This window comes from Bos indicus x Bos taurus, chromosome 23 (assembly GCF_003369695.1).
Source record: "Bos indicus x Bos taurus breed Angus x Brahman F1 hybrid chromosome 23, Bos_hybrid_MaternalHap_v2.0, whole genome shotgun sequence".
NCBI classification, from domain to species: Eukaryota; Metazoa; Chordata; class Mammalia; order Artiodactyla; family Bovidae; genus Bos; species Bos indicus x Bos taurus.
In genome coordinates this window covers 25,633,796-25,658,528 of record NC_040098.1, presented here as the reverse complement: position 1 = coordinate 25,658,528, position 24,733 = coordinate 25,633,796, and the positions used below count along the sequence as shown (strand labels likewise).

Below are 24,733 nucleotides of genomic sequence, written 5' to 3'. Positions count from 1 at the left end.
TCTAGTCCTGACAGGCATCCTGAACCTGGTCAAAGGGATTTATAAATAGAAAGTGAAAGTGAAGTCACTCAGTCGTGTCTGATCTTTGCGACCCCATGGACTATAGCCCACCAGGCTCCTCTGTCCTTGGGATTTTCCAGGCAATAGTACTGGAGTGGATTGCCATTTCCTTCTCCAGGGGATCTTCCCGACCCAGGGATTGACCCTGGGTCTCCCGCGTTGTAGACAGACGCTTTACCATCTGAGCCACCAGGGAAGTCCTTTATAAAGAGAAAGAGGTATGAAATGCCCCCTCAGCTCCCTCATGGAAACTCTAAGAGGAGAATGTCCAGCTGGCCATGGACCTGGGTCAGTGGTCACGCCCTCTCCCATGCCAGCCCTACCAATGGACAAGCATAGGGGTCACCTTGAAGGGGTCAGAGGCTCCCCCATCCTGCCCAGTCCAGCTATTCCATCCGCCTTGGCGACCGCCCTCCTCCTGCACCCACATGGCTCACCGGCCGCTCTGCTGTCTGAACCCTGCCCACTTAAAGAGATGCCCTACAACAGCATTAGGAATGACCAACCAATGATAAGAGTCAAAGGCAAATGCCATAATCAGGACTGAACGGCAGATCTGATTTGAGCACCCCAAAGCTTCCCCAGTTAAAATACAAATGCAGCTGCCTTTGGGAGCGAGTGAGCAGTGCCCATCCTCCACAGTTAGCCCAGAAAAGTAACTCCTACTCACCTCCTTAATTAAGGAGTCATCAACTGGGAGTTGGTAAGAGCCACAGATTTTAAAGAACGTCTCCCTGTCCACGTATCCTGAAGCTTCCTTGTCATAGATCTGAAAGGCCTCGCGGATGTTGTCCCTGCACGGGCGATCTTTCAGTTGCTTCTGGATTGTGTCTATCAGGGCCTCCAGATCCCGCACACCCGGGTCTTCTTCCGCTTGCTGGCTGTGGAGAGAGGAAAGAAATGGCTGGACGTGGTGTTCATTCTCCAACTGTCTTATCTCAGTGACCAAAGTTCTCACTTGGTGAAGCTGAGGAAGCCTCTAATGATATAGTTTTGATGCTGAGCTGATCAGTAACTGTTCATGTCTGTGGCTCAGCCTCCCTCGCTACCATCTGTCAAATACTTGCACCACAAAAAGCCAGACCTACCACCACTGCAGCCTCCTCCAAGTCAGGCATCTGCGGGAGTCACATGATTGTCAGCATCTGTGTTGCATCACCTAGAAATGAATGTTTTTAGAAACAGATGCCTAAAAGTAGTGTGATGAAGAAATCAAAGTAAAAGAGAAATAAAATATCTAGAAACAAACAAAAATAGATATACAGTTAACCCTTGAACAAAATCAGGGTTTAGGGGCATCAGCCCTCCACACAGTCAAAAATCTGGGTATAACTTATAGTCAGCCCTCTGAATGTGTGGTGGTTCTGTATCCACAGATTCAACCCATTGAGGATTGTATACAAGTGCAATACATATTCACTGAAAAAAAAATCTGCATATAAGTACACTCACACAGTTCCAACCTGTGTTGTTCAGTGGTCCCCTATACCACATACCAAAATTTATGGGATACAGCAAAAGCAGTTCTAAGAGGGAAGTTTACAGTAATAAAGAAAAAGGAGGAGTTCGTGGGCAGTCCAGTGGTTAGGACTAGGTGCTTTCACTGCTGTGGCCCAAGTTCAATCCCTGATGAAGGAACTAAGATCCCATGAGCCATGCAGTGCAGCCCAAAAGAAGAATGAAGAAAGATCTCAAACCACCTAAGTTTATACCTCAAGGAACTAGAAAAATAAAAATAAAAGCCCAGAGTTAGCAGAAGAAAGGAAAGATCAGAGCAGAAAGAAAGGAAAGAGATCCTGGAAAAATGATAGACAAGATCAATGAAACTAAGACCCTTTTTTAAAAAAAAAAAAAGATAAAACTGACAAACGTTTTAACTTGATCAATTTTTTAAAAAAATACTCAAAATCAGAAATGAGGAGAGACATTACAACTAATACCACAGAAATACAAAGGATCAGAAGAGACTACTATGAACAATTTACTTATCAATGGGTTGGATAACCTGGAAGAAATTGATAAATTCCTAAAAACAAACAACCTACCAAGCCTGAATCACAAAGAAATAGAAAATCTAAACAGACTAATGATATGAAGATTAATCAGGAATCAAAAATCTCCCAACAAATTCCCAGGACCAGATGGTTTCATGGTGAACTGTACCAAATATTTAAGGCAGAATTAATACCAATCCATTTCAAACTCCTCCCAAAAAAAATGAAGAGGAGGAAACACTCCCAAATGCATACAAGGCCAGCATACTTTGACATCAAATCCAAACAATGACACTACAAGAAAAGAAAATTACAGACCAATAACCCTTGGTGAACACAAATGCAAAAGTCCTCAACAAAATACCACCAAACTGAATTCAACAGCACATTAAAAAGATTGTACATCATGATCAAGTGGGATTTACCCTGACTAGGCAAGTATGGTTCAACATATAGAAATCAATACACACTGAGAATGAAGAATACATACATACATAAATACACACATACCTAAATATGATCATCTCAATACATACAGAAAAAGCATTTGACAAAACTCAACATCCTTTCATGATGAAAATTCAAATAAATTAGGTAGAGAAGGAATGTATCTCAACGTTATAATGGCCACACATGAGAATCCCCCAGCTAATAACATACCTTGTAGTGAACAAGACGATGATGCCCATTCTATAAGATCAGGAACCAGACAAAGGTACATACTCTTGCCACTTCTACTCAACAGAGACCTGTGTGCCCACTCGGTTGTGGCTGACTCTTTGTGACCCTTTGGACTGTAGCCCAACAGGCTCCTCTCTCCGTGGGGTTTTTCAGGCAAGGATACTGGAGTAGATTGCCATTTCCTCCTCCAGGGGATCTTTCTGACCCAGGGACTGAACCAGAGTCTTTTGCATCTCCTGCCTTGCAGGCAGATTCTTAACCGCTGAGCCATTGGGAAAGCCCTACAGAGACCTAGCCGGAGAAATTAGGCAAGAAAAATAAATGAAAGGCATCCAAAGAGAAAAGGAAGAAGTACAACTGTTTCAGTCTACAGATGACAGGATCTTATATATTAGTCTTTCAGTTCAGTTCAGTTGCTTAGTCGTGTCCAGCTCTTTGCGACCCCATGAACCACAGCACGCCAGGCCTCCCTGTTCATCACCAACTCCCGGAATTTACTCAAACTCATGTCCATTGAGTCAGTGATGCCATCCAACCATCTCATTCTCTGTCATTCTCTTCTCCTCCCATTTTCAATCTTTCCCAGCATCAGGGTCTTTTCAAATGAGTCAGCTCTTCGAATCAGGTTGCCAAAGTACTGGAGTTTCAGCTTCAGCATCAGTCCTTCCAATGAACATTCAGGACTGATTTCCTTTAGGATGGACTGGTTGGATCTCCTTATAGTCCAAAGGACTCTCAAGAGTCTTCTCCAACACCACAGTTGAAAAGCATTGATTCTTTGGTGCTCAGCTTTCTTTATAGTCCAACTCTCACATCCATACATGACCACAGGAAAAACGATAGTCTTGACTATATGATGTTCTTTGTTGACAAAGAAATGTCTCTGCTTTTGAATATGCTATCTAGGTTGGTCATAACTTTCCTTCCAAGAAGTAAGCATCTTTTAATTTCATGGCTGCAGTCACCATCTCCAGTGATTTTGGAGGCCAAAAAGATAAAGTCTGTCACTGTTTCCACTGTTTCCCCATCTATTTGCCATGAAGTGATGGGACGAGATGCCATGATCTTCGTTTTCTGAATGTTGAGCTTTAAGCCAACTTTTTCACTCTCCTCTTTGACTTTCATCAAGAGGCTTTTTAGTTCCTCTTCACTTTCTGCCGTAAGGGTGGTGTCATCTGCATATCTGAGGTTATTGATATTTCTCCCAGCAATCTTGATTCCAGCTTGTGTTTCATCCAGCTCAGCATTTCTCATGATGTACTCTTCATATAAATTAAATAATCAGGGTGAAAATATACAGCCTTGACATACTCCTTTCCTGATCTGGAACCAGTCTGTTGTTCCATCAGCAAAAACAAGATCTGGAGCTGACTGTGGCTCAGATCATCAGCTCCTTATTGCAAAATTCAGACTCAAATTGAAGAAAGCAAGGAAAACCATTAGCCCAGTTAGGTATGGCCTAAATCAGATCTAATAGATTCAAGGAATTAGATGTGGTAGACAGAGTACCTAAAGAACTATGGACGGAGGTTCATTACACTATACAGGAGGTGGTGACCAAAACCATCCCCAAGAAAAAGAAATGCAAGAAGGTAAAGGGGTTGTCTGAGGAGGCCTTACAAATATCTGAGAAGAGAAGAGAAGCAAAAACAAAGGAGAAAGGGAAAGATATACCCAACTGAATGCAGAGTTCCAGAGAATAGCAAATGGAGATAAGAAAGCCTTCTTAAGTGAACAATGCAAAGTAGAGGAAAATAATAAAATGGGAAAGACTAAGAAAATTAGAAGATACTAAGGGAACATTTCATGCAAAGATGGGCACAATAAAGCAGAGAAATGGTATGGACCTAACAGAAGCAGAAGAGATTAAGAAGAGGTGGCAAGAATACACAGAAGAACTGTACAAAAAAGGTCTTAATGACCCGGATAACCACAATAGTATGATCACTCATCTAGAGTCAGATATACTGGAGTGTGAAGTCAAGTGGGCCTTAGAAAGCATTACTATGAACAAAGCTAGTGGAGGTGATGGAATTCCAGCTAAGCTATTTCAAATCCTAAAAGATAATGTGGTTAAAGTGCTGCACTCAATATGCCAGCAAATTTGGAAAACTCAGCAGTGGCCACAGGACTGGAAAAGGTCCGTTTTCATTCTAATCCCAAAGAAAGGCAATGCCAAAGAATGCTCAAACTACCGCACAACTGCACTCATGCAACTTTCACATGCCAGCAAAATTATGCTCAAAATCCTTCGAGCTAGGCTTCAGCAGTACATGAACCAAGGATTTCCAGATGTTCAAGTTGGATTTAGAAAAGGTGGAGAAATCAGAGATCAGCTTGCCAACATCCTCTGGGTCATAGAAAAAGCAAGGGAACTCAAAAAAAAACCATTCACTTCTGCTTCATTGACCACAGCCTCTGACTGTGTGGATCACAACAAACTGGAAAATTCTTAAAAGAGATGGGAACACCAGACCACCTTACCTGCCTCCTGAGAAACCTGTATGCAGGTCAAGAAGCAACAGTTAGAACCAGACATAATACAAAAGACTGGTTCAAAATTGGGTAAGTACATCAGGGCTGAATACTGTCATCTTGATTATTTAGCTTCTATGCAGACTACATCATGCAAAATGCTGGGCTGGATGGAGCACAAGCTGGAATCAAGATTGCTGAGAGAAATATCAACAACCTCAGATATGCAGATACCACTCTAATGGCAGAAAGTGAAAAGGAACTAAAGAGCCTCTTGATGAAGGTGAAAGAGGAGAGTGAAAAAGGTGGCTTAAAGCTCAACATTAAAAAAACTAAGGTCACGGCATCCGGTTCATCACTTCATGGCACATAGATGTGGAAAAAGTGGAAATGAAGACAGATTTTATTTTCTTTGGCTCCAAAATCACTGGAGATGGTGACTGCAGCACGAAATTAGAAGACACTTGCTCCTTGGAAGAAAAACTATGACAAACCTAGACAGTGTATTAAAAAACAGAGACTTCATTTTGCCAACAAAGTCCATACAGTCAAAGCTATGGTTTTTCCAGAAGTCATGTATGCATGTGAGAGTTGGGCCATAAAGAAGGCTGAATACTGAAGAACTGAGGCTTTTGAACTGTGGTGCTGGAGAAGACTCCTGAGAGTCCCTTGCACTGCAAGGAGATCAAACCAGTCAATCCTAAAGGAAATCAACCCTGAATATTCATCAGAAGGACTGATGCTGAAGCTGAAGCTCCAATACTTTGGCCCCGATACAAAGAGCTGACTCTTTGGAAAAGACCCTAATGCTGGCAAAGACTGAGGGCAAGAGAAGGGGTAACAGAGGATAAGATGGTTGGATGGCATCACTGACTCAACAGACATGAGTTTGAACAAACTCAGGGAGATAGTGAAGGACAGGGAAGCCTGGTGTGCTGCAGTTCATGGGGTCACAAAGAGTCGGACACCACTTAGGAACTAAACAACATGAAATGCACTAACAATTAACTATTGAAAGAAAAATTAAAACAATCTCATTTATAATAGCATTTAAAAAACTAGAATAAATTTAACCAAAGTGAAAGATCTATACACTGAAAACTATAAGACATTGATGAAAGAAACTGAAGACGACAAACAGATGGAAAGTGTTTCATACTCCTAAATTAGAGTAATTAACACTGTTAACATGATTATAGTCCCATCACTTCATGGGAAATAGATGGGGAAACAGTGGAAACAGTGTCATACTTTATTTTGGGGGGCTCCAAAATCACTGCAGATGGTGATTACAGCCATGAAATTAAAAGACGCTTACTCCTTGGAAGGAAAGTTATGACCAACCTAGATAGCATATTCAAAAGCAGAGACATTATTTTGCCAACAAAGGTCCATCTAGTCAAGGCTATGGTTTTTCCAGTAGTCATGTATGGATGTGGGAGTTGGACTATAAAGAAAGCTGAGCAACGAAGAATCGATGCTTTTGAACTGTGGTGTTGGAGAAGACTCTTGAGAGTCCCTTGGACTGCAAGGAGATCCAACCAGTCAATTGTAAAGGACATCAGTCCTGAGTGTTCTTTGGAAGGACTGATGCTGAAGCTGAAATTCCAATACTCTGGCTACCTCATGTGAAGAGTTGACTCACTGGAAAAGACTCTGATGCTGGGAGGGATTGGGGGCAGGAGGAGAAGGGGACGACAGAGGATGAGACGGCTGGATGGCATCACTGACTCAATGGACATGGGTTTGAGTAGGCTCTGGGAGATAGTGAAGGACAGGGAGGCCTGGCGTGCTGCAGTTCATGGGGTCGCAAAGAGTCGGACACAACTGAGTGACTGAACTGAAGCTCCGGCAGACGGTGAAGGGCAGGGGAGCCTGGCGTGTGCGGTCCATGGGGTCACAAAGAGTTGGACATGACTGAGTGACTGAACAACAAACAATGTGAAATGATGAATGTGTTAACTAACTAGGTTGTGGTAATCACATCACAATCACATGTATATCAAATCATCACATTGTACACTTAACACAGTTCTGTCAATGACACTTCAATACAACGGGCAGAGGAGAAGTAGTATGATGAATTTGGAGTCAAGTGCCAGCATGACTTTGTGTGATAATTCGCGGCCTGGTAACTCGGTGCAATGGGTTAAAGAAGAGAATGGTGGCGGGCAGATGAGTCAGAAGGCACTGTGGTAAAAATCAGTGTACATTATCTGCAGATCAAAAGGCTGGACCAGCAGGGCTGGCTCAAAGGCCAAAGCCAGTGGGCAGCCTGTGTTTCTACATAGAGTTTAAGTGAAACCCAGTCACACCTATTCGTTTACACACTATGCACGGCTGCTTTCACCCCACAAAGGCAGAGCTGAGTAGTTTACAACAGAGATGCTGGTGTGGCTTACACACCTGAATTATTTACTCCTCTTTCCAAAAGCGTCTGCCAACCGCTGCCCTAGACAACGAGCTCCTATTCTCTCATCTGGCTGCCTTGAGTGTTTATTAAGGCCCGGCATGTGGTGCAAGCTCCAATATCACTGAATTAATGAATAAATGACAAGAGACCGTTAGATCTGAAAACAATCAGTGACCTCAAGAAACAACTTCTGGAGAGTTATTTGGATACCAGCACAGTCAGAAAGGAGGCGGTGACAGACACAAAAGAATTTAGAGAAATGGGAGCTACTTAGCTGTGACAAGAAGGTAAAGAGCTCAGTAAAGAAACATTCCAAGGCAAAGAGTAGGAAAATGGAAGCCACTCACACTGGATCTACCTGAGACCAACTGCAGAGTGAATATGGACGGCTTCCCTGGTGGCTCAGTAGTAAAGAATCCACCTGCCAGTACAGGGACCTAAGCCTGAAAAGAATTTCAGATGAAGTCAATACTCCAATCACGTGGGCACTGTTTTAATTTTATGGCTCAGAGAAAGAAGATGGCTAACTCCAAATTTCATCATCCAGTAGCCAACACCTCTTGCCTGGGAAATCCCATGGACAGAGGAGCCTGGTAGGCTGCAGTCCATGGGGTCTCGAAGAGTCGAACACGACTGAGCGACTTCACTTTCACTTTTCACTTTCATGCACTGGAGAAGGAAATGGCAACCCACTCCAGTATTTTTGCCTGGAGAATCCCAGGGATGGGAGCCTGGTGGGCTGCCATCTATGGGGTCGCATAGAGTTGGACACGATTGACGTGACTTAGCAGCAGCAGCAGGAGCCAACACTGGACATAAAAAGTTCTTGGGCATGACAAGTACTCAGGATCCCTTTTCATTATTCTTTCCAATGATCAAATACAGGGTTTGTGTTTCCTTAGAGCGGGATTCTTTACCAGATGGGTGAGTCAGAAGCCAAGAGAAGTAAGGCTGTAAGATACAGAGGGCGAGACCTCTGGGTTCATAGCACCTTTGAGCGTTTTCTTTCATTTATCCCTGACTCATCACAAGAGAAGAGAACGAAAGTGAGGGTCAGAACGAGGATAGCCATGGATCTATTAACCCAGAACTTAAATTTATTTTTATTCGTATCTTACTCTAAGTGTCCTAATACTATCTTTTCCTCATTACTAAATAAAGGGGGAGAAAACAGCCCACCTGTAGTATGCCAAAGCAAGAAGCTTTCCAGTGTTCCTGGTATTTGCAGAGACATGGGGAAATTACAGAAAGAAGCTTTTGAGAAGTACTCAAGTTAAATGTGTGCCATGAATCTCAACCTGGCCCTTCCTGGTGCCCAGCCACCAAACTATGGCCCTCGTGCCATCTGCCTCCCACTCTCCTAGATGGCTGCCATGTTTCACCAGCCAAAGAAACTTATTTTCCTTCATATTTTTCACATCTCTGAATCAGGATGCATTTTAAAATTGATGGTGAGTCTCAATTACAACTGACAGTCTTTCTTTCTTAGCAGCAGGTAAAATGATGGTATGTATTTATTTTCACTTTATTTTTATATTCATTTTATTTATTTGTAGAGTCAACAGAACATTTCCCAACTTCTCCTCCCGGAACCTCCAACGTCTCCACATCTGCATTCTTCCTGCTGCACTGCTATAGTGAAAACAGCGAAACAATGAGAAGGACCCCTCAACCACGTGTTGACCCCTCAACCAACCTGCAAGCACCTGCACCCACACACCCTGCCTTCCTGCCTGGCACACACATTATGGTTTCAGAGAGTAATCCAGAGACCCTGGGAGCTTCTCGAGACCCTCATGGAAGTCTGTGAGGTCAGAGCTGCTCTCTGACCTCTGAATGTGAACATTCCTAAATGTGAACATTGGTGAACCACTGCCCGAGATGGATGACCAATGCTTCCGTCTAAAGCCAGTTCCTCCCCCTGGGTCTCTCACAGACACCAGAAATCTCCCCTCTCTCACAGATTTATCAATGCTTCCTTCCCTACAGAATTATTCCCATTTACATACAAACTTGCTGCCCTTTATTCTTACAAACAAAACAAAAAGCCCTCTATTCCATTTCCTCTGCCAGCTACTCCCCATCTCCCTATTCCCCTTTGCACCAACTTCCTCAACTTCCTCTCCTCCCATCTCTTAAGCCCACCCCCGCCCCATTCCAGTGGAAGTCCTCACTGAGGTCCCCAGTACCCCCTCAGTTCAGTTCAGTTCAGTCATTCAGTCGTGTCCAACTCTTTGCGACCCCATGAATCACAGCACGCCAGGCCTCCCTGTCCATCACCAACTCCCGGAGTTCACTCAGACTCACGTTGATCGAGTCGGTGATGCCATCCAGCCATCTCATCCTCGTCGTCCCCTTCTCCTCCTTCCCCCAATCCCTCCCAGCATCAGAGTCTTTTCCAATGAGTCAACTCTTCACATGAGGTGGCCAAAGTACTGGAGTTTCAGCTTTAGCATCAGTCCTTCCAAAGAACACTCAGGACTGATCTTTAGAATGGACTGGTTGGATCTCCTTGCAGTCCAAGGGACTCTCAAGAGTCTTCTCCAACACCACAGTTCAAAAGCATCAATTCTTCCACGCTCAGCGTTCTTCACAGTCCGACTCTCACATCCATACATGACCACTGGAAAAATCATAGCCTCGACTAGACGGACCTTTGTTGGCAAAGTAATGTCTCTGCTTTTGAATATGCTATCTAGGTTGGTCATAACTTTCCTTCCAAGGAGTAAGCGTCTTTTAATTTCATGGCTGCAATCACCATCTGCAGTGATTTTGGAGCCCAAAAAAATAGAGTATGACACTGTTTCCACTGTTTCCCCATCTATTTCCTATAAAGTGATAGGACTAGATGCCATGATCTAGGTTTTCTGAATGTTGAGCTTTAAGCCAACTTTTTCACCTTCCTCTTTCACTTTCATCAAGAGGCTTTTTAGTTCCTCTTCACTTTCTGCCATAAGGGTGGTGTCATCTGCATATCTGAGGTTATTGGTATTTCTCCCGGCAATCTTGATTCCAGCTTGTGCTTCTTCCAGTACCCCCTACTTGTTGCTAAATCCTCACCTGAGACAGCGAATCACTGTCTTCGTTGATGTGCAGACAATTACGACTTCACATGGCTCAGATATGCATGAACTTCAGTTACCACAGTTCACTGGTTAAATAACCCAGTCCTTCAACAACATGGTTCGACTTTCAGTTACCACAGTTCATTAACTGTGAATTACTGCCTAAAGTGAAAACCCACTGTGAGATTTCTAGCCCACAAGTCACTGTATAAATAGCAGATGTGTGTCATAATCAATGACAAGCATATCCTCTCTTCGAAATCTGTCAGTAACTAGTAACCAGGCATGTGTTTTTGAAGCCACACACAGATAGCAAAGCGTGTAGCTGCATTGCCTCCTTTTCTCTAAAGGATAAACTCAAGTGACAGTTTGCAAAAATGGACGATGAAAGAAAGAACTCTGACAGCAAAGATGAGAGTGCAGCAGAAAAACCAAAAGCGATAGAGCTAGAAAGGAGAATTCAGGTCCAACACAGCGGAGTTAGAGAAGAACCAGCTGACTGGGAACGCGGACACCGCTGCCGTTTGACAGACTCGACGTGCAGCCAGAGGACCCCAGCAAAGGCCGGCGCACTGACCCAAAAGGAGGAAATGATCGGGACAAAAAGGATCACGATATCCCAGACGCCAGCAAGACGTGAAGCCAAAGTCACTCAGCCGTGTCCGACTCTCTGTGACCCCATGGACTGCAGCCTGCCAGGCTTCTCTGTCCATAGAATTCTCCAGGGAAGAACACTGGAGTGGGATGCTGTTCCCTCCTCCAGGGGATCTTCCCAACCCAGGGATCGAACCCAGGTCTCCCACGTGCTGCCGGGTTCTTTACCATCTGAGCCACCTGGGAAGCTCAAAAACTTCACATTAAAAGGACTCTGAGATACTTCACTGTCATTAAAGGAACTCTAGGATATAATCACAACACTAAAAGCGAAAATAAGAAAACATTGGAAGTTGATTCAAACTTGGAAAGGAATCTGATGATTTGTGGAGGCACAGAAAAGATACTCGCATTGTGTGAGAACAGGAAGGCAAGCACTGTCCCAACTACTCTTAATTGTTTTTTACAAGAAAATGAAACATTTTTAATCCTCAGCATTGGCAATGTCTTAAAATTACAGTGGACTAAATAAAAATCAAGTTTACTATTTTTTAATCTCTCTATACATTTGTAACCATCAGAGTTTTTCATGTTTTGACAAAAAGTTTTTGAAGTTGCAGAACAAAAGTGAATTTTCCCATTGGCACAAAGATTGTCTGTGTGGTCACATTTATAATGCCACTATAAACTTCTGGGCAAAAGGGGACGCCGGGACCCTCCCCCTGGATTCCAGGACACACCTGCCTAGCTTTCTTCCAGCCTCACTAGCTGTTCTCCGGTTTCTCTTCCCAACTCTTACTGCTGGAGGACTCCAGAGTGCAATACTTGGAGCTATTCTTTCTTCTGTCTATAACGACTACCTCAGAGATTTCACCCAGTCTCGGGGCTTAAAATATCATTTATATGCCCACAACTCCCACAGCATAGGCCTCTCACCTGAACTCCAGATTTATATGTCCAACCACCTGCTTGATCACTCTACTTGAATATCGAAAGGTATCTTAAACCCTAGTATGTCCAAAACTGAAACATCCCCACCACCCCACCACCTCCAAAAAAGCCTCCTCTACCTGCAATATATGTCTCCATCCCAGTTGGTGGCAACTCCTCCTTTCCAACTGCTCAGGTCAGAAACATTCATCCTCCGTACCGCCTCCTCCTCTCATCTCCCCTATAGCCACTGTCTTAATCATTGTTGTTTAGTCACTAAGTCATGTCTGACTCTTTGAGTCCCAAAACAGACTGCAGCCCACCAGGCTCCTCTGTCCATGAGATTTTCCAGGCATTAATACTGGAGTGGGTTGCCTTTTCCTTCTCCAGGGGATCTTCCCAACCCAGAAACTGAACCGGTGTCTCCTGCATTGGTAGGCAAGATTCTTTACCACTGAGGCACCAAGGAAACCCAAGTTATTATATTAAACCCAGGTAACCTGTGTAGACCACCTGCCAAGCAGGAAACATGGGTTCCATCTCTGGGTCAGGAAGATCCCCTGTAGAAGGAAATGGCAACCCACTCCAGTATTCTTGCCTGGGAAATCCCATAGACAGAGGAGCCTGGCGGGCTATAGTTCATGGGGTCATAAAAGAGTAAGACACGACTTAGTAACTAAACCACCACCACCACCTGTGTATAAGAATTTCCATTGGTGAGGGAAATTTGAAAAGCTAAAATGTGATTACCCATTCATTTTGTTAAGAACTGTTTCCTGAATATCTCACTGTGCCAAAGCCAAAATGGATCTCAGATGGTCAGACATACCCATCCAATTCTGGTGCGGGAGCCTCTTGCTTTCGAATGTGGTTCTGAATCGACAGGAGTGCTTCTGGTGAATACTGGGCAGCGTTGCTCTCCATGTATTTTAAAACATAGTCGTCTGTGTCAAGGATGACGAACCGGTGGCCAAACACTGGGGAGAAGGTAGAAATACATTAGCTTGGTTATGTTTTTATCAGGCAACCAAGAGTAAAAATTCACAGACATGTATTTGTGAGCTAGACTAATGAACCTCACATAGCTCTCCAAACTAATGTGTACTAGTTTGCTCAGCGCTTAGGGAGCTCCAAGTCTCCATCTACAGCCAACAAATGCAACCAATTTACAGTTTAATTGATAAAGGAGGACATTACGACACTGAACCACATGTACTTCTGGACTGCAGACTAATGCCTCCTACAAGTGTTCACTCAGTTAAATCCCCAACAAAGCCAGTAGGAAAGCCTGAACTCTGCTGAGACCTACCCTCAATCACAGCACCAATGAAGAAGTCACTGGGGCCATAGTAGACAGGGTTTTCCACCGAGGAACCTGGTTTGACAACTTTAGTTCTGCCGAGATACTTGCCCCCAATGATACCAGAATTTCGAACAGGAGGCTCAAAGATACTGATCATGTCAGTGGCTAGAAAATAAGACAAGACAAACCGGCGGCCCTTGTCTTCTGGGAAGGGGGATTCCTGGAAAGGTGAAGAAAAGAGGACATTATGAAGATACACGATCTGTGCAGATGCCGCCAACTAAAACACCTACAGGGACTAGGGTACAATATAAACCTAACATATGGAATATAATATGAATGAACAGTATGGGGTGACTCTGGAGGCCTGGACAGGGTACACCTCACCTAAGGGAAGCTGCCCCAACTCACACCAGTTGACTGCTGCCTGTGGGAATGAATGCAGGCCCAATGTTGTTAGATCTTCCAGTTTTTCAGGAGAAGATAGAAATATGGATTACTATATTAAATCCCTGACTTTAACATGTTGACTTCAACTCTTTAAAAGCACCAGGCAGGCCAGAGATAACATATGGGCTATATTCTATCCAAAGGTGGCTAGTCTGAAACCTCTTAGCTGACATTATGTTCAGCTTCAAGGACACTAAAGTAATTACGCAAAGTCTATGGCTTTACACAAATCCATTTCTATACATAATTTTAAAAAGAAAATTTTAAAGGGGAGGAAAATATATGAAGATCCTTTTCTGTGCGTATCAAGGAGTCCATGATGTCAAAACGTCTTTTTATTGGTGACGCTGACCTTGATCACCTGGTTAAGAAGATGCCTGGTAGGTTTCTCTCCTAGGAAGTCACCATCTTTCCCTTTGCAGTTAATAAATATCTTGAGGGAGATACTTGCAAACTATGGAGATCTTGTCTACTTGCAAACTATGAAAATCGTGTTTTTCCCCAAAGATTTTCCCACTAATTTTAGCATCTGTTGATGGATCTGGTCAGCAACAAATTTACTGTGGGGTGTGCATAATGCTAATTTTCTACTTCACTCTTCTCTTCCAGGCTTGTTCATTGAAATTCTACTATATGATAATCTCTAGGTCAATCCATGTTGCTGCAAATTATTCCATAGTTTTCTTATGGCTGAGTAATATTCCATTACACACACACACACACCCCCTTCCACACAGCTTCTTTATATCCATTCCTCTGGTGATGGACATTTAGGCTGCTTCCATGTCTTGGTTATTTTAAACAGTACTTCTGTGAATACTGGGGTGCATGTATCTTTTCAACTTGAGAGTTTTCATTAGGTTGAGTTCCAGTTCTGCCTCTGTCTAAGCAGTAAGACCTGGGACACACCAATTAACCTCTGTGATTCTTATATTTCAAAACATAAAATGAGTAAAACATTATATTGCCTGACTCATGGACAGTGTATGTGTAAATAAATTCATTTACCAACTCAACCAATAATTATTGAGTGCCTACAAAGTCTAAAGAGACACTACCCCTGCCCTCAAGGAATTCACAATTACTATGTTATAATTCAACAAACCTACTGAACTTTAATAGTAACTCAAAGAACTTAGCAACAATGCAAAACCTTCATTAATCAGAATTCTTTTATTTTATTTTTTAATCAGAGGAAAATTGCTTTACGTCATGTTGGTTTCTGCCTTACCAGAATTCTTACAATGTGAAGTGTTCTAATTGGCCTAGAATTTGCTAGAACTCTCATTTCAAAGCTTTGTTCAACATTTCAAAAAATGTATCAGTTAACTATGTTCTCATTTTTCAAACACATGTCTATTGCCAGAGTAACATGTCAATTTCTGCTATTTATGTCTACATTTCTAAATAAAACACTTATATTTCTATTTCTGTTTTTTTTTTTTTTCTATTTTTAGAGACATTATCCTTTGAATTCTTATCAGTAATTTGCTTCAGGCAATTCAGCCACTGAGTGGAACATTCAGGATCTAAATTTGTCTCTTTCCAAACCTCTTAGCCACTAAACATATGACCTCCCAAAGTTACCTATTAAGTTAGTACGATTCTATTTGTTACATTTAATGAATATAAAAGACATGGTCCCTACTGTCAAGGAAATGACAGTTCACTGGAAAGGCACACAGAGAGACAGATACTTTGAATATAAGTCAAGGCTTTCACTGCTTAATAAAAAAGGCCAAAAAGTCGGTCAAGATGTGAGGGCTAGCGAGGAGAGATTAATGATTTCAGAGAGATTCTGAAGGCAGATAGGACTTGAGCTAGGTCTTGGTTCGGGAGCACCATGCTTAATGCCGTCCACCCTGCCTGAAGGCTAGAGTTCAACATGACTCCGACAGCTGTTACTCTCTAGCTTACAGACAAAACGGACAACCGTGCACAGCACTGAGACACAGCAGAACCTCAGGATACAAACACTGTCCTCACCAGTGTGGCCAAAAAACGAAGCACCTTGTTCTCGTTCATCAGCATTTTAATAACATCTTTTGGGGGAGCTTTTGGGATGAGAGCAAAGCAGTTTTGAGCAGAGTCTTCAATTAGGCCAAAACCATTATAGGGAGGCAACTCCTGAAGAAAAAAAGGAAGCAAGAAATAAAGCAGATGCTGCTTGTTTTTAAAATTTCATTAAAGGTAACTGTAAGTTTCTTTTTAAAGTCTGGAAAATATTTAAAAGTAATTTCTACATATTCAAATGCAATCGGAAAGAACAACATATCACATATTCCGTTCTTCTTTATAGACTTTACGCCCTTGATCACTGCTCACACAAGTGACTCATGATGCTACAGAATAACCCTCCAGACTGGGCTGAGACATCGCTGACGTCCACTGACCCTTACCGCCATGGCAGAGCCCTGCCCTGCTCCCCAGCCCTGGTTCTCATGGACTTGCAGCATGGAAAGCCCAGGGGCCTGTGAATTCTTTGTTCTGGGGTGTAGGTCTCCGCCTGGCAGATCTGGAAACCATTTTCTTGTGTGTTGGAGCTGGGGTGGGGTGGAGGTGTCAGGGCTTGGTTCATGCTCCTTTTTTTCCTGTTAACCTCCATACTTCTGATATTTTTATTTCTTGATTATTGCCTCATAGTAATGACAGTCATACTTTACTGAGAACTCAGACCCCCCCACTGTCCACCCAAGACTCCCCTTTCCTGGTGAAGAAGTAAACTCATGGAACTGAATTCCAGATGCAAAGATTATTCGGTAAGTGTGGAAGTACAGGGTGAACTTATGTTTGTCGTGAACTTAGGTTCCATAAAGGGCTGAAGGTACCACTACAGGATGCTGGGATTTGTCAAAAACTTAAGTATTAATAATTCAGAGGTTTCCTCCCTCTCATCAATGCCAGGCAGACTTCAGCTGAATTCTTTTTCTCTGACTCCTTTTTGCACTGCTTTCTCAGCAAACTTGCTCGTACCATGCTTTCACCTGTAGACACCTTCCCCAAATCTTCAAACATATTGTATCCAGCAAGTTTAACAAATTAGTCTGTATGAGCCCTGATCCATCTATAATAGGGACTCCCTCAAAAACCATGGACTCTGTTATGTTCATTCAAGGTGAAGTGCTTAGAACATTGATCCTTCACCCACCCCTGGGCTGTATGTGATTAATATGATCTGCATGGCTGGAATGTGACTAAGTTAAGTGAAGTCACTCAGTCGTGTCCGACTCTTTGTGATCCCACGGACTGTAGCCTGCCAGGCTCCTCTGTCCATGGGATTTTCCAGGAAAGAATACTGGAATGGGTTGCCATTTTCTTCTCCAGGGGATCTTCCCAACCCAGGGATCGAACCCAGGTCTACCACATTGTAGGCAGATGGTTTTACTGTCTGAGCCACCAGGAAAGTGTGATTAGCGGATCCACTAAGTGGACAATGACTAATTTGTCCCATATGCGAAACCAGTAGGCAGTGAATACATAAGTTGCCATGGACAGAGCAACTTTGAAAGTCCCTCATGCTAAGCTGCCCATAGCACTGCCCACATGCTAAGCTCTAACTTACCTGTAAGCAGCAGAAATGCAGTGGCACTATCTAATTCCAATACACAGTGAGAGCAACCTGGTCGGGGGGTGCAGGGGAGGTTAAGGGGTTTTGAAATAGGGAGGTAAGCTTCTGAGCACCTTCCTGCCAAATTCCTTTTGTGTTTTAACAGGTTTCCACCTATTTCCCTCAAATCGAATCTCATTTCCCCTCTTGGGATGCAGGCCTTCTCTAGATATCAGCCCTTCCGCCTGCGGCCCTGGTACTGTGCTTCCCATACTCCATCATATGCCAAGCTGCTGCGTGGGTCCTGTTCCAAACTAGAGCTATTCCTCTGTGGATACCACCACTCATAGATACCCCTGTTCCAATGACCCACCCTCCAGAGTTCCTGCCCAGGGTTTTTTTTTTTTTTTTTTTTAACATGTACACACACACACAAAATCTGAGAGCCCCTCATCCTTTAAACGTGTTCAGAGGCTGGCTCCATGGCAGATGGGCCCTCCTGGCCCTGGCTTCTTCCTCCTCCCTACCAGCATGTCTCCAGATGGACTGAGTCTGAGATCTAGCTCATGTGGCCTCTGGATCCATGTGGACTTACTCCTGATCTGAAGGTCACGATTCTCAAATCAAATATACGCACTTCATATCCGGCTCTGTCCCTGCCCATTGGCTTGACGCTGGCTTGGTGCCTCTAGAAACTGCTAGCCTCCCATCTCTGTGTCCCCACTCACCTTGTAGAGTTTAGACGGCCAAGGGGTAATGACTGAGGAGAGCTTAAAGGTACTTGCTTCTTGGAAGAAAGAAGGCCTACACTAAGTTGCGAGAGGTGAGAGAGAGCCGTGTAAAGAAATGATGCAAAAGTGGTTTAAGCATTAGCAGAAGTCCAGGGGATAAAACAGGACACAGAACCCTTGTAACTCAGCAGATACGCAAGCAGCTCGGGCCAAGAGTTGTGGGTAAAGCAGAGGCCAGGCTGGAGGAACTCAATCATTCCATCCTTCCAATCACTGTCTTTTGAAAAGAAGCCGCTGACATAATTTTACACACATGCTAGCAGAATAAAGAAGGGCCATGGATGCTCACACACTATTTTATACACGAGCAACACACACAGAGGTTGTGTGAATTGTTCTTCCCCTAGACAGGTGTAATGGCACAGTGCCTTTGGTCTATGACACGTGGGCCTTGATACGTGAGATGCTTCTGAAATTGGCTGTGTAATTCTGAAAACACACAGTTGTTACTTCAAACTCTAAAATACGTGGCTGAGCCATTCTGAAGGCCCAAGTCTACTAGATTACTATATTGCTGCATTAAAGACACCATGAACTTACTCTCAGATCACAGTGGACTCTGAGGTGCACAGAACTGAAGTCTGGGATTCTGCCTGATTTTTAAGGACAGCAAAACTGCAATTAAAGAACACCATCTTCCAACATCTTCAATTAATTAGTTTTTTTTTGTTTGTTTTTTGCTCCCAATCACTTTTTAAGTGAAAGGTTTGATAAATAGGCAAATAAAAAAAAAAAAGAAAGAAATGTCTTAGGGGTCTGGAATTTAATGAAAAAATTTAAAAAGTTATTAAGGTAATATACAGCTTGGTATAGAAAGTGAAATTAAAACCACACAGTATAAAAAACAGGTCCCTGGTCATCTCCCACTTCCCTCTTTCCCTCCCTTCTGCCCACTGGAGAACTAACAACTGTAGATCATCTGGGGAAACATTCCTCCAGGTCTTTTCCTCAGTGACGGAAGCAGATGTTGTATACAGTAATCTACAGAAATTAGTGCCACATCATGTATTCACACTCCCTTAAAAATGTTATGGACATTTTTTTCATGCTAATATGCACAGACTTCCTCTTTTTTTTTTAACGAGACTTACAGTCTTCTAATTGTATGGATGGATATACTATAATTTATTCGGCCAATGTTCTAACACCTTATTATAAACAATGCTACAATACAGGTCCTTACACCTATCTTTTTATAATCCCCAAACCAGATTTTCTGGGTCAAGAGATATGTAATATTTTTATTTTGGAAAAGTTAAAATGATAACAAACGGTCTTTCAGAGCTTTCCTCACTGGGTCACCTATTAGCAGTCTGGGAAAAAGCTTATTTCATCACATCAGGGCAAACATGGGATGCTGTTGAGTCTTTTTAAATCAAAAGTCCTAAACCTCAGTATTTTAATTTCTGTTTCTTTGATGATGAGTTGAGGGTCTTTCCATATGTTCATTAGCCATTTGTATTTCTGCTTTTGTGAACTGCTCTATTTCATATGTTTTGCCCATTTTTAATTGGGTATTCATATAAGAGCCCTTTTTGTCCTTAAAGTCCTCTATCAGAAGATGAACTCTCTCACTACCCTCAGAACCAGAGTTCCATTACCTGTTTCATAGGAGGTGGTTCCTTCTTGCTCATATCAATGCGTGGTAAATCGGAGATTCCAAATTTTTCTTGGTAATACTGCCGAGTAAATGGATCACAATCATAAATGAAGAAAGTTCTCCCGAGTATAGTGAGCGGCTTCCCGACGATGAAGTCTTTGGCCGTGTACCATTCCAACACCTCCTTATCGGAGATCTCCAGCACGCACCGAGGGAAGTTCTCTAACAAAAGACAGCAGAAAGAGGAGAGAGAAAAAGGAATGAGGATGGGAAGATAGACACACAACAGCCGGGCAATCCTGAGAACAGAGCAGGTGTGGGCTTCAGCTCTGATGGAGGGTCAGTGACTCCTCCACGCTCCCAGCAGAACACAGGCCTGTGTATTTCTATCTGTGAACGGGACCCATAAATAATGGCCCAGATGGTTTCTGTAAAGTCTCTCTCCCATATTAGGCTTCCGATATCCCTGTTGGGTGTGTGTTAGTCGCTCAGTTGTGTCCGACTCTTTGCAACCCCATGGACAGGCAGGCTCCTCTGTCCACGGGTCACTAATCTCAGCAGAATTAAGGCTTAGAAGGAATCATTACAAGAGAAAAGAATAAACATCCTTCTATAAAGACAGAGTACTGGATCTAGGGTGGGGGGATCCAAGTCATTTAGTTTAACTGCCCACCCATTTGGGGGCTTCCCTGACAGTTCAGTTGGTAAAGAAACCGCCTGCAATGCAGAAGAACCCACTTCAATTCCTGAGTCGGAAAGATTCACTGGAGAAGGGATAGGCTACCCGCTCCAGTATTCTTGGGCTTCCCTGTGGCTCAGCTGGTAAAGAATCCACCTGCAAAGCAGGAGACCTGGGTTTGATCCCTGGGTTGGGAAGATCCCCTGGAGAAGAGAATGGCTACGCACTCCAGTATCCTGGCCTGGAGAATTCCATGGACTTTATAGTCCATGGGGTCCCAAAGAACTGGACACGACTGAGCGACTTTCACTTTCACCCATTTATCCACTCAACAAACAAATTATTAGTGACCACAATTAATAATATGGATAAAATTCCTGGCTTGATGGAGGCAACACTCTGTTTGGGGCGGCAGACTCTAAACACACAAAAAACGGTTTCATTGCAATTGTGATCAATGCTGTGAGGCCAATGTGATCCTGTGGCAGAAGGCAGGGACAGTCAGTGTGGATGGTTCCAGTAATCTGTTCATCCGGGGAAATCAACAGATTTCCAAACACAGAATCAGCCTTCACTATGTCTGTGAGTCTGTTTCTATTTCACAAAGAGGTTCACTTGTGTCTTATTTTAGATTCCACACATAAATGATATCATATCATATTTGTCTTTCTCTTTCATTATCCATTCATACAATGAATATACTCAGCCATAAAAAAGAATGAAATCTTGCCATTTTCCACAACGTGGCGAGACCTAAAGAGTTATTAGGCTAAGTGAATTAAGTTGGAGAAAGACAAATACTGTACGATTTCACTTACATGTGGGATCTAAAAAGTAGACATGGAAAAACTGACTGGTTCAAAACTGGAGAAAGAATACATCAAGGCTAAATACTATAACCCTGCTTATTTAACTTATATGTAGAGTACATCATGTGAAATGCCAGACTGGGTGAATCGCAAGCTGGAATCAAGACTGCCAGAAGAAATATCAACAACCTCAGATACGCAGATAATATCACTCTAACGGTCAAAAGTGAAGAGGAACTAAAGAGCCTCTTCAGGAGGGTGAAAGAGGTGAATGAAAAAGCTGGCTTAAAATTCAACACTCTAAAAACTAAGATCATGGCATCTGGTCCCATTACTTCATAGCAAATGGATGGGGAAGTAGTAACAGATTTATTTTCTTGGGCTCCAAAATCACTGTGGACAGTGACTGAAGCCATAAAATTAAAAGATGTTTGCTCCTTGGAGGGCAAGTTATGACAAACCTAGACAGCAAAGGTGCATAAAGCCAAAGCTATTGAGAGCTGGACCATAAAGAAGGCCAAGCACCAAAGAACTGATGCTTTCAAACTGTGGTGCCAGAGGAAACTCTTGAGAGTTCCTTGCACTGCAAGGAATCAAACCAGTCAATCCTAAAGTAAATCACCCCTGAATACTCCCTGGAAGGACTGATGCTGAAGCTGAAGCTCCAAAACTTTGGCCACCTGATGCAAAGAGTCAACTCATTGGAAAAGACGCTGATGCTGGCAAAGACTGAAGGTTAAAAGGAGAAGGGGAGGCAGAGGATGAGAGGTTTAGACAGTATTACTGACTCAATGGACATGAGTTTGAGAACTCCAGGAGACAGTGAAGGACAGGGGAGCCTGGCATGCTGCAGTCCATGGAGTCACAAAGAGTTGGACAAGACTCAGTGACTGAACAACAACAACAAAAAGTAAAATAAAAGAATAAACTTAACAAGAACAGACTTAGAGATACAGAGGACTAACTGGTGGTTGCCAGAGGGGAGCGGGGTGATGGGATGAGTGTAAAACTGAGGAGGAAGATTAAAAGATACAAACTTCAGCTGTAAAATGAGTCACAGGGATGTAAGGTACAGCATAGGGATAGAGTCAGTAATAAGTCTGTATGGTGACAGATGGTAACTAGACAGATCCTGGTGATCACTCTGTAATGTATACAAGTATCAGATCACCTGAAGCCAACATAGTATTGTAAGTTAATTCTATTTCGATGAAAATAAATAATCCACAAAAATACCCACTTTTCAAAACCTGTTGTTTTCTTAATCCTAACACTGCTCCAATATCATTATTGTCATAGACTTTAATTTTATCTTGATATTCTTAAGCCCTTAAATTCAATCCTGGTGGCTCAGCTGGTACAGAATCCACCTGCAAAGGAAGAGACCTGGGTTTAGTCCCTGGGTTGGGAAGATCTCCTGGAGGAGGGAGCTGTACCTCCAATATTCCGGCCTGGAAAACTGCATAGACTGTCCAGTCCATGGGGTCGCAGAGTCAGACACAACTGAGCGACTTTCACTTTCACTTTAAATTCAACATTATGCCTTCAGCGGGTATAGTCAGTGTTTATTTAGATTCACCTACATTTTACCATTTTCTTTCTTTACTGCTTCTTACATCTCAGATTTTTACTTCTGGAATCATTTTCTTTCTGTATATAAGATTTTTCCAAGTAAGGGTTAGGTCTTACTAACCTAACCCTGTAAAGGCTCTCCTGTAAAGGCTTCTTTGGTCTTTCTAGCTCACACCCGTTGTTCTGAGCTCTGTCTACATGACACGCGAATCAGGAATCAGATCACCTGGGGCACCCGTGTTACTGTTTAAGCACTCTGAATGTGTATATGACTTGTCTCCCCAGCCACTGAAAGTGCCTGAAGGACAGGCATTCTAGGTCTGGAGCAATTTTATCTTATCCTCCACAGCACTTAGCACATGACATGGTTCTCGGAGCAGATATTTAACTCTTGTTTAACTGAATTCAATAAGAACTACCCACTAGATAAAGGCCTCTGGAAGTCGATCAGATGCTTTAACACCATTTCTTTTTCCAGTTAAAGAAATTATTTAGTTGATGGGAGCTTAGCTTTTTCTGTCCTGCTACCACAAGACTAATTGTAACTTTCACAAAAACATATGTCTCCTATCTTTTCAAGGGACCATACGTAGGTCACCTGGCTACCTCTCCATCTACCTCTGATGGAAATTTTGTTAGAATTTGGGAAGTTATAGGAGCAGATGATTACGTGTTGAAAAGTTTACACATAGGTCACATTGATGAGGCAGACAAACAAGGAACCTAAGAGTGACTTCATGAGGTTTACTGACCCTTCTTCATGCTACCCGGAATACATTCCCATTCTGCCTCTCTGTCATAACTCTAACGCTTGTCAGCTCCAGATGGCAGGCATTTCAGCTCATTTAAGCACCTGGAAGGCCAAACTTAGTACACAGTCCAATGTCACGGAACCCTAGGAGGGTGCTATGAGAGCTAAGCAGAATGGAGCAGGCAGCAGCTGGACTAAGCTGAACAAGGGCGCCAATCCAGTTATTGCTGTTTGAGAATGGAAGCTGTTAAAGCACTTATTCTCACTTCTTAAAATAAGAGGGTTTTAAAGTTAACTCTTAATTTAAAAATGATGACCATTTTTATCGCCCTTTCCCCAGTCTCATTCTCCTCTGCCTCACAGGCCACCATTCTAACGAACTGCTTTCTGGTTTTGTATGTACTATTTACACCGTTTTGTGTTTTACTTTATGTAAGCGGTATTCCACTATGCATCTTGTTTTCTTTTTTCTACACAGCAGTATGCATTTAAGATGCACCCATTCGCTTTCTTGTATATTTTGTTTATTGTTTCTAACAACTACATATTTATCAAGGTGTATTTTCACCACATTTTGACTTTTCACTCTCCAAGTGATGGAAATCTCTACCTCCTTGCCCCTAAACAACTCTGCATTTTTAAAACACACTCCGCAGACCCAGCAATACATGTGGGTGGGCTGGATTTAGCCTTCAGACTGCCGATTTGTTTATAACCTGAGACAAACCTCTTGGCTCAATACCTGGAATTTCTTATCTCTGAGTTCCAAAAAACAGAGTTAAAAAAAGATAAAAACAATGAAAGTATTTACAGAGTTCTGTCATCTATCCAAACATTGGTCAGTACATGTGACCAAGATGACACTCTTGCAAGAGAAAATTCTTAAACTCTTAAGTCAATAACTAAAGCAAGTTCACTTATTCCAGAGAAGTAGTGACAGACAGCAAGTCTCAGCTGCATTCTGTTTGCATTCTTACCCCAATTCACAAGGTTATTTTATACCAGCAAAGACAGACCAG

The 24,733-nt window shown here is 42.8% G+C and overlaps 1 protein-coding gene across 2 annotated transcripts in view; it reads right to left on the bottom strand.

The window, feature by feature from the left end:
* EFHC1 (EF-hand domain containing 1) overlaps positions 1 to 24,733 on the bottom strand; it is a 39,618-nt gene that overhangs the window by 1,074 nt on the left and 13,811 nt on the right. For both annotated transcript variants that reach the window (XM_027524824.1, XM_027524825.1), the window contains 5 exons: positions 19,905 to 20,125; positions 15,952 to 16,092; positions 13,522 to 13,735; positions 13,042 to 13,189; positions 731 to 941 (listed from right to left, as the gene is read on the bottom strand). In XM_027524824.1, coding sequence (XP_027380625.1) covers positions 731 to 941; positions 13,042 to 13,189; positions 13,522 to 13,735; positions 15,952 to 16,092; positions 19,905 to 20,125 — 935 coding nt within the window. The remainder of the gene's footprint in view (positions 1 to 730; positions 942 to 13,041; positions 13,190 to 13,521; positions 13,736 to 15,951; positions 16,093 to 19,904; positions 20,126 to 24,733) is intronic.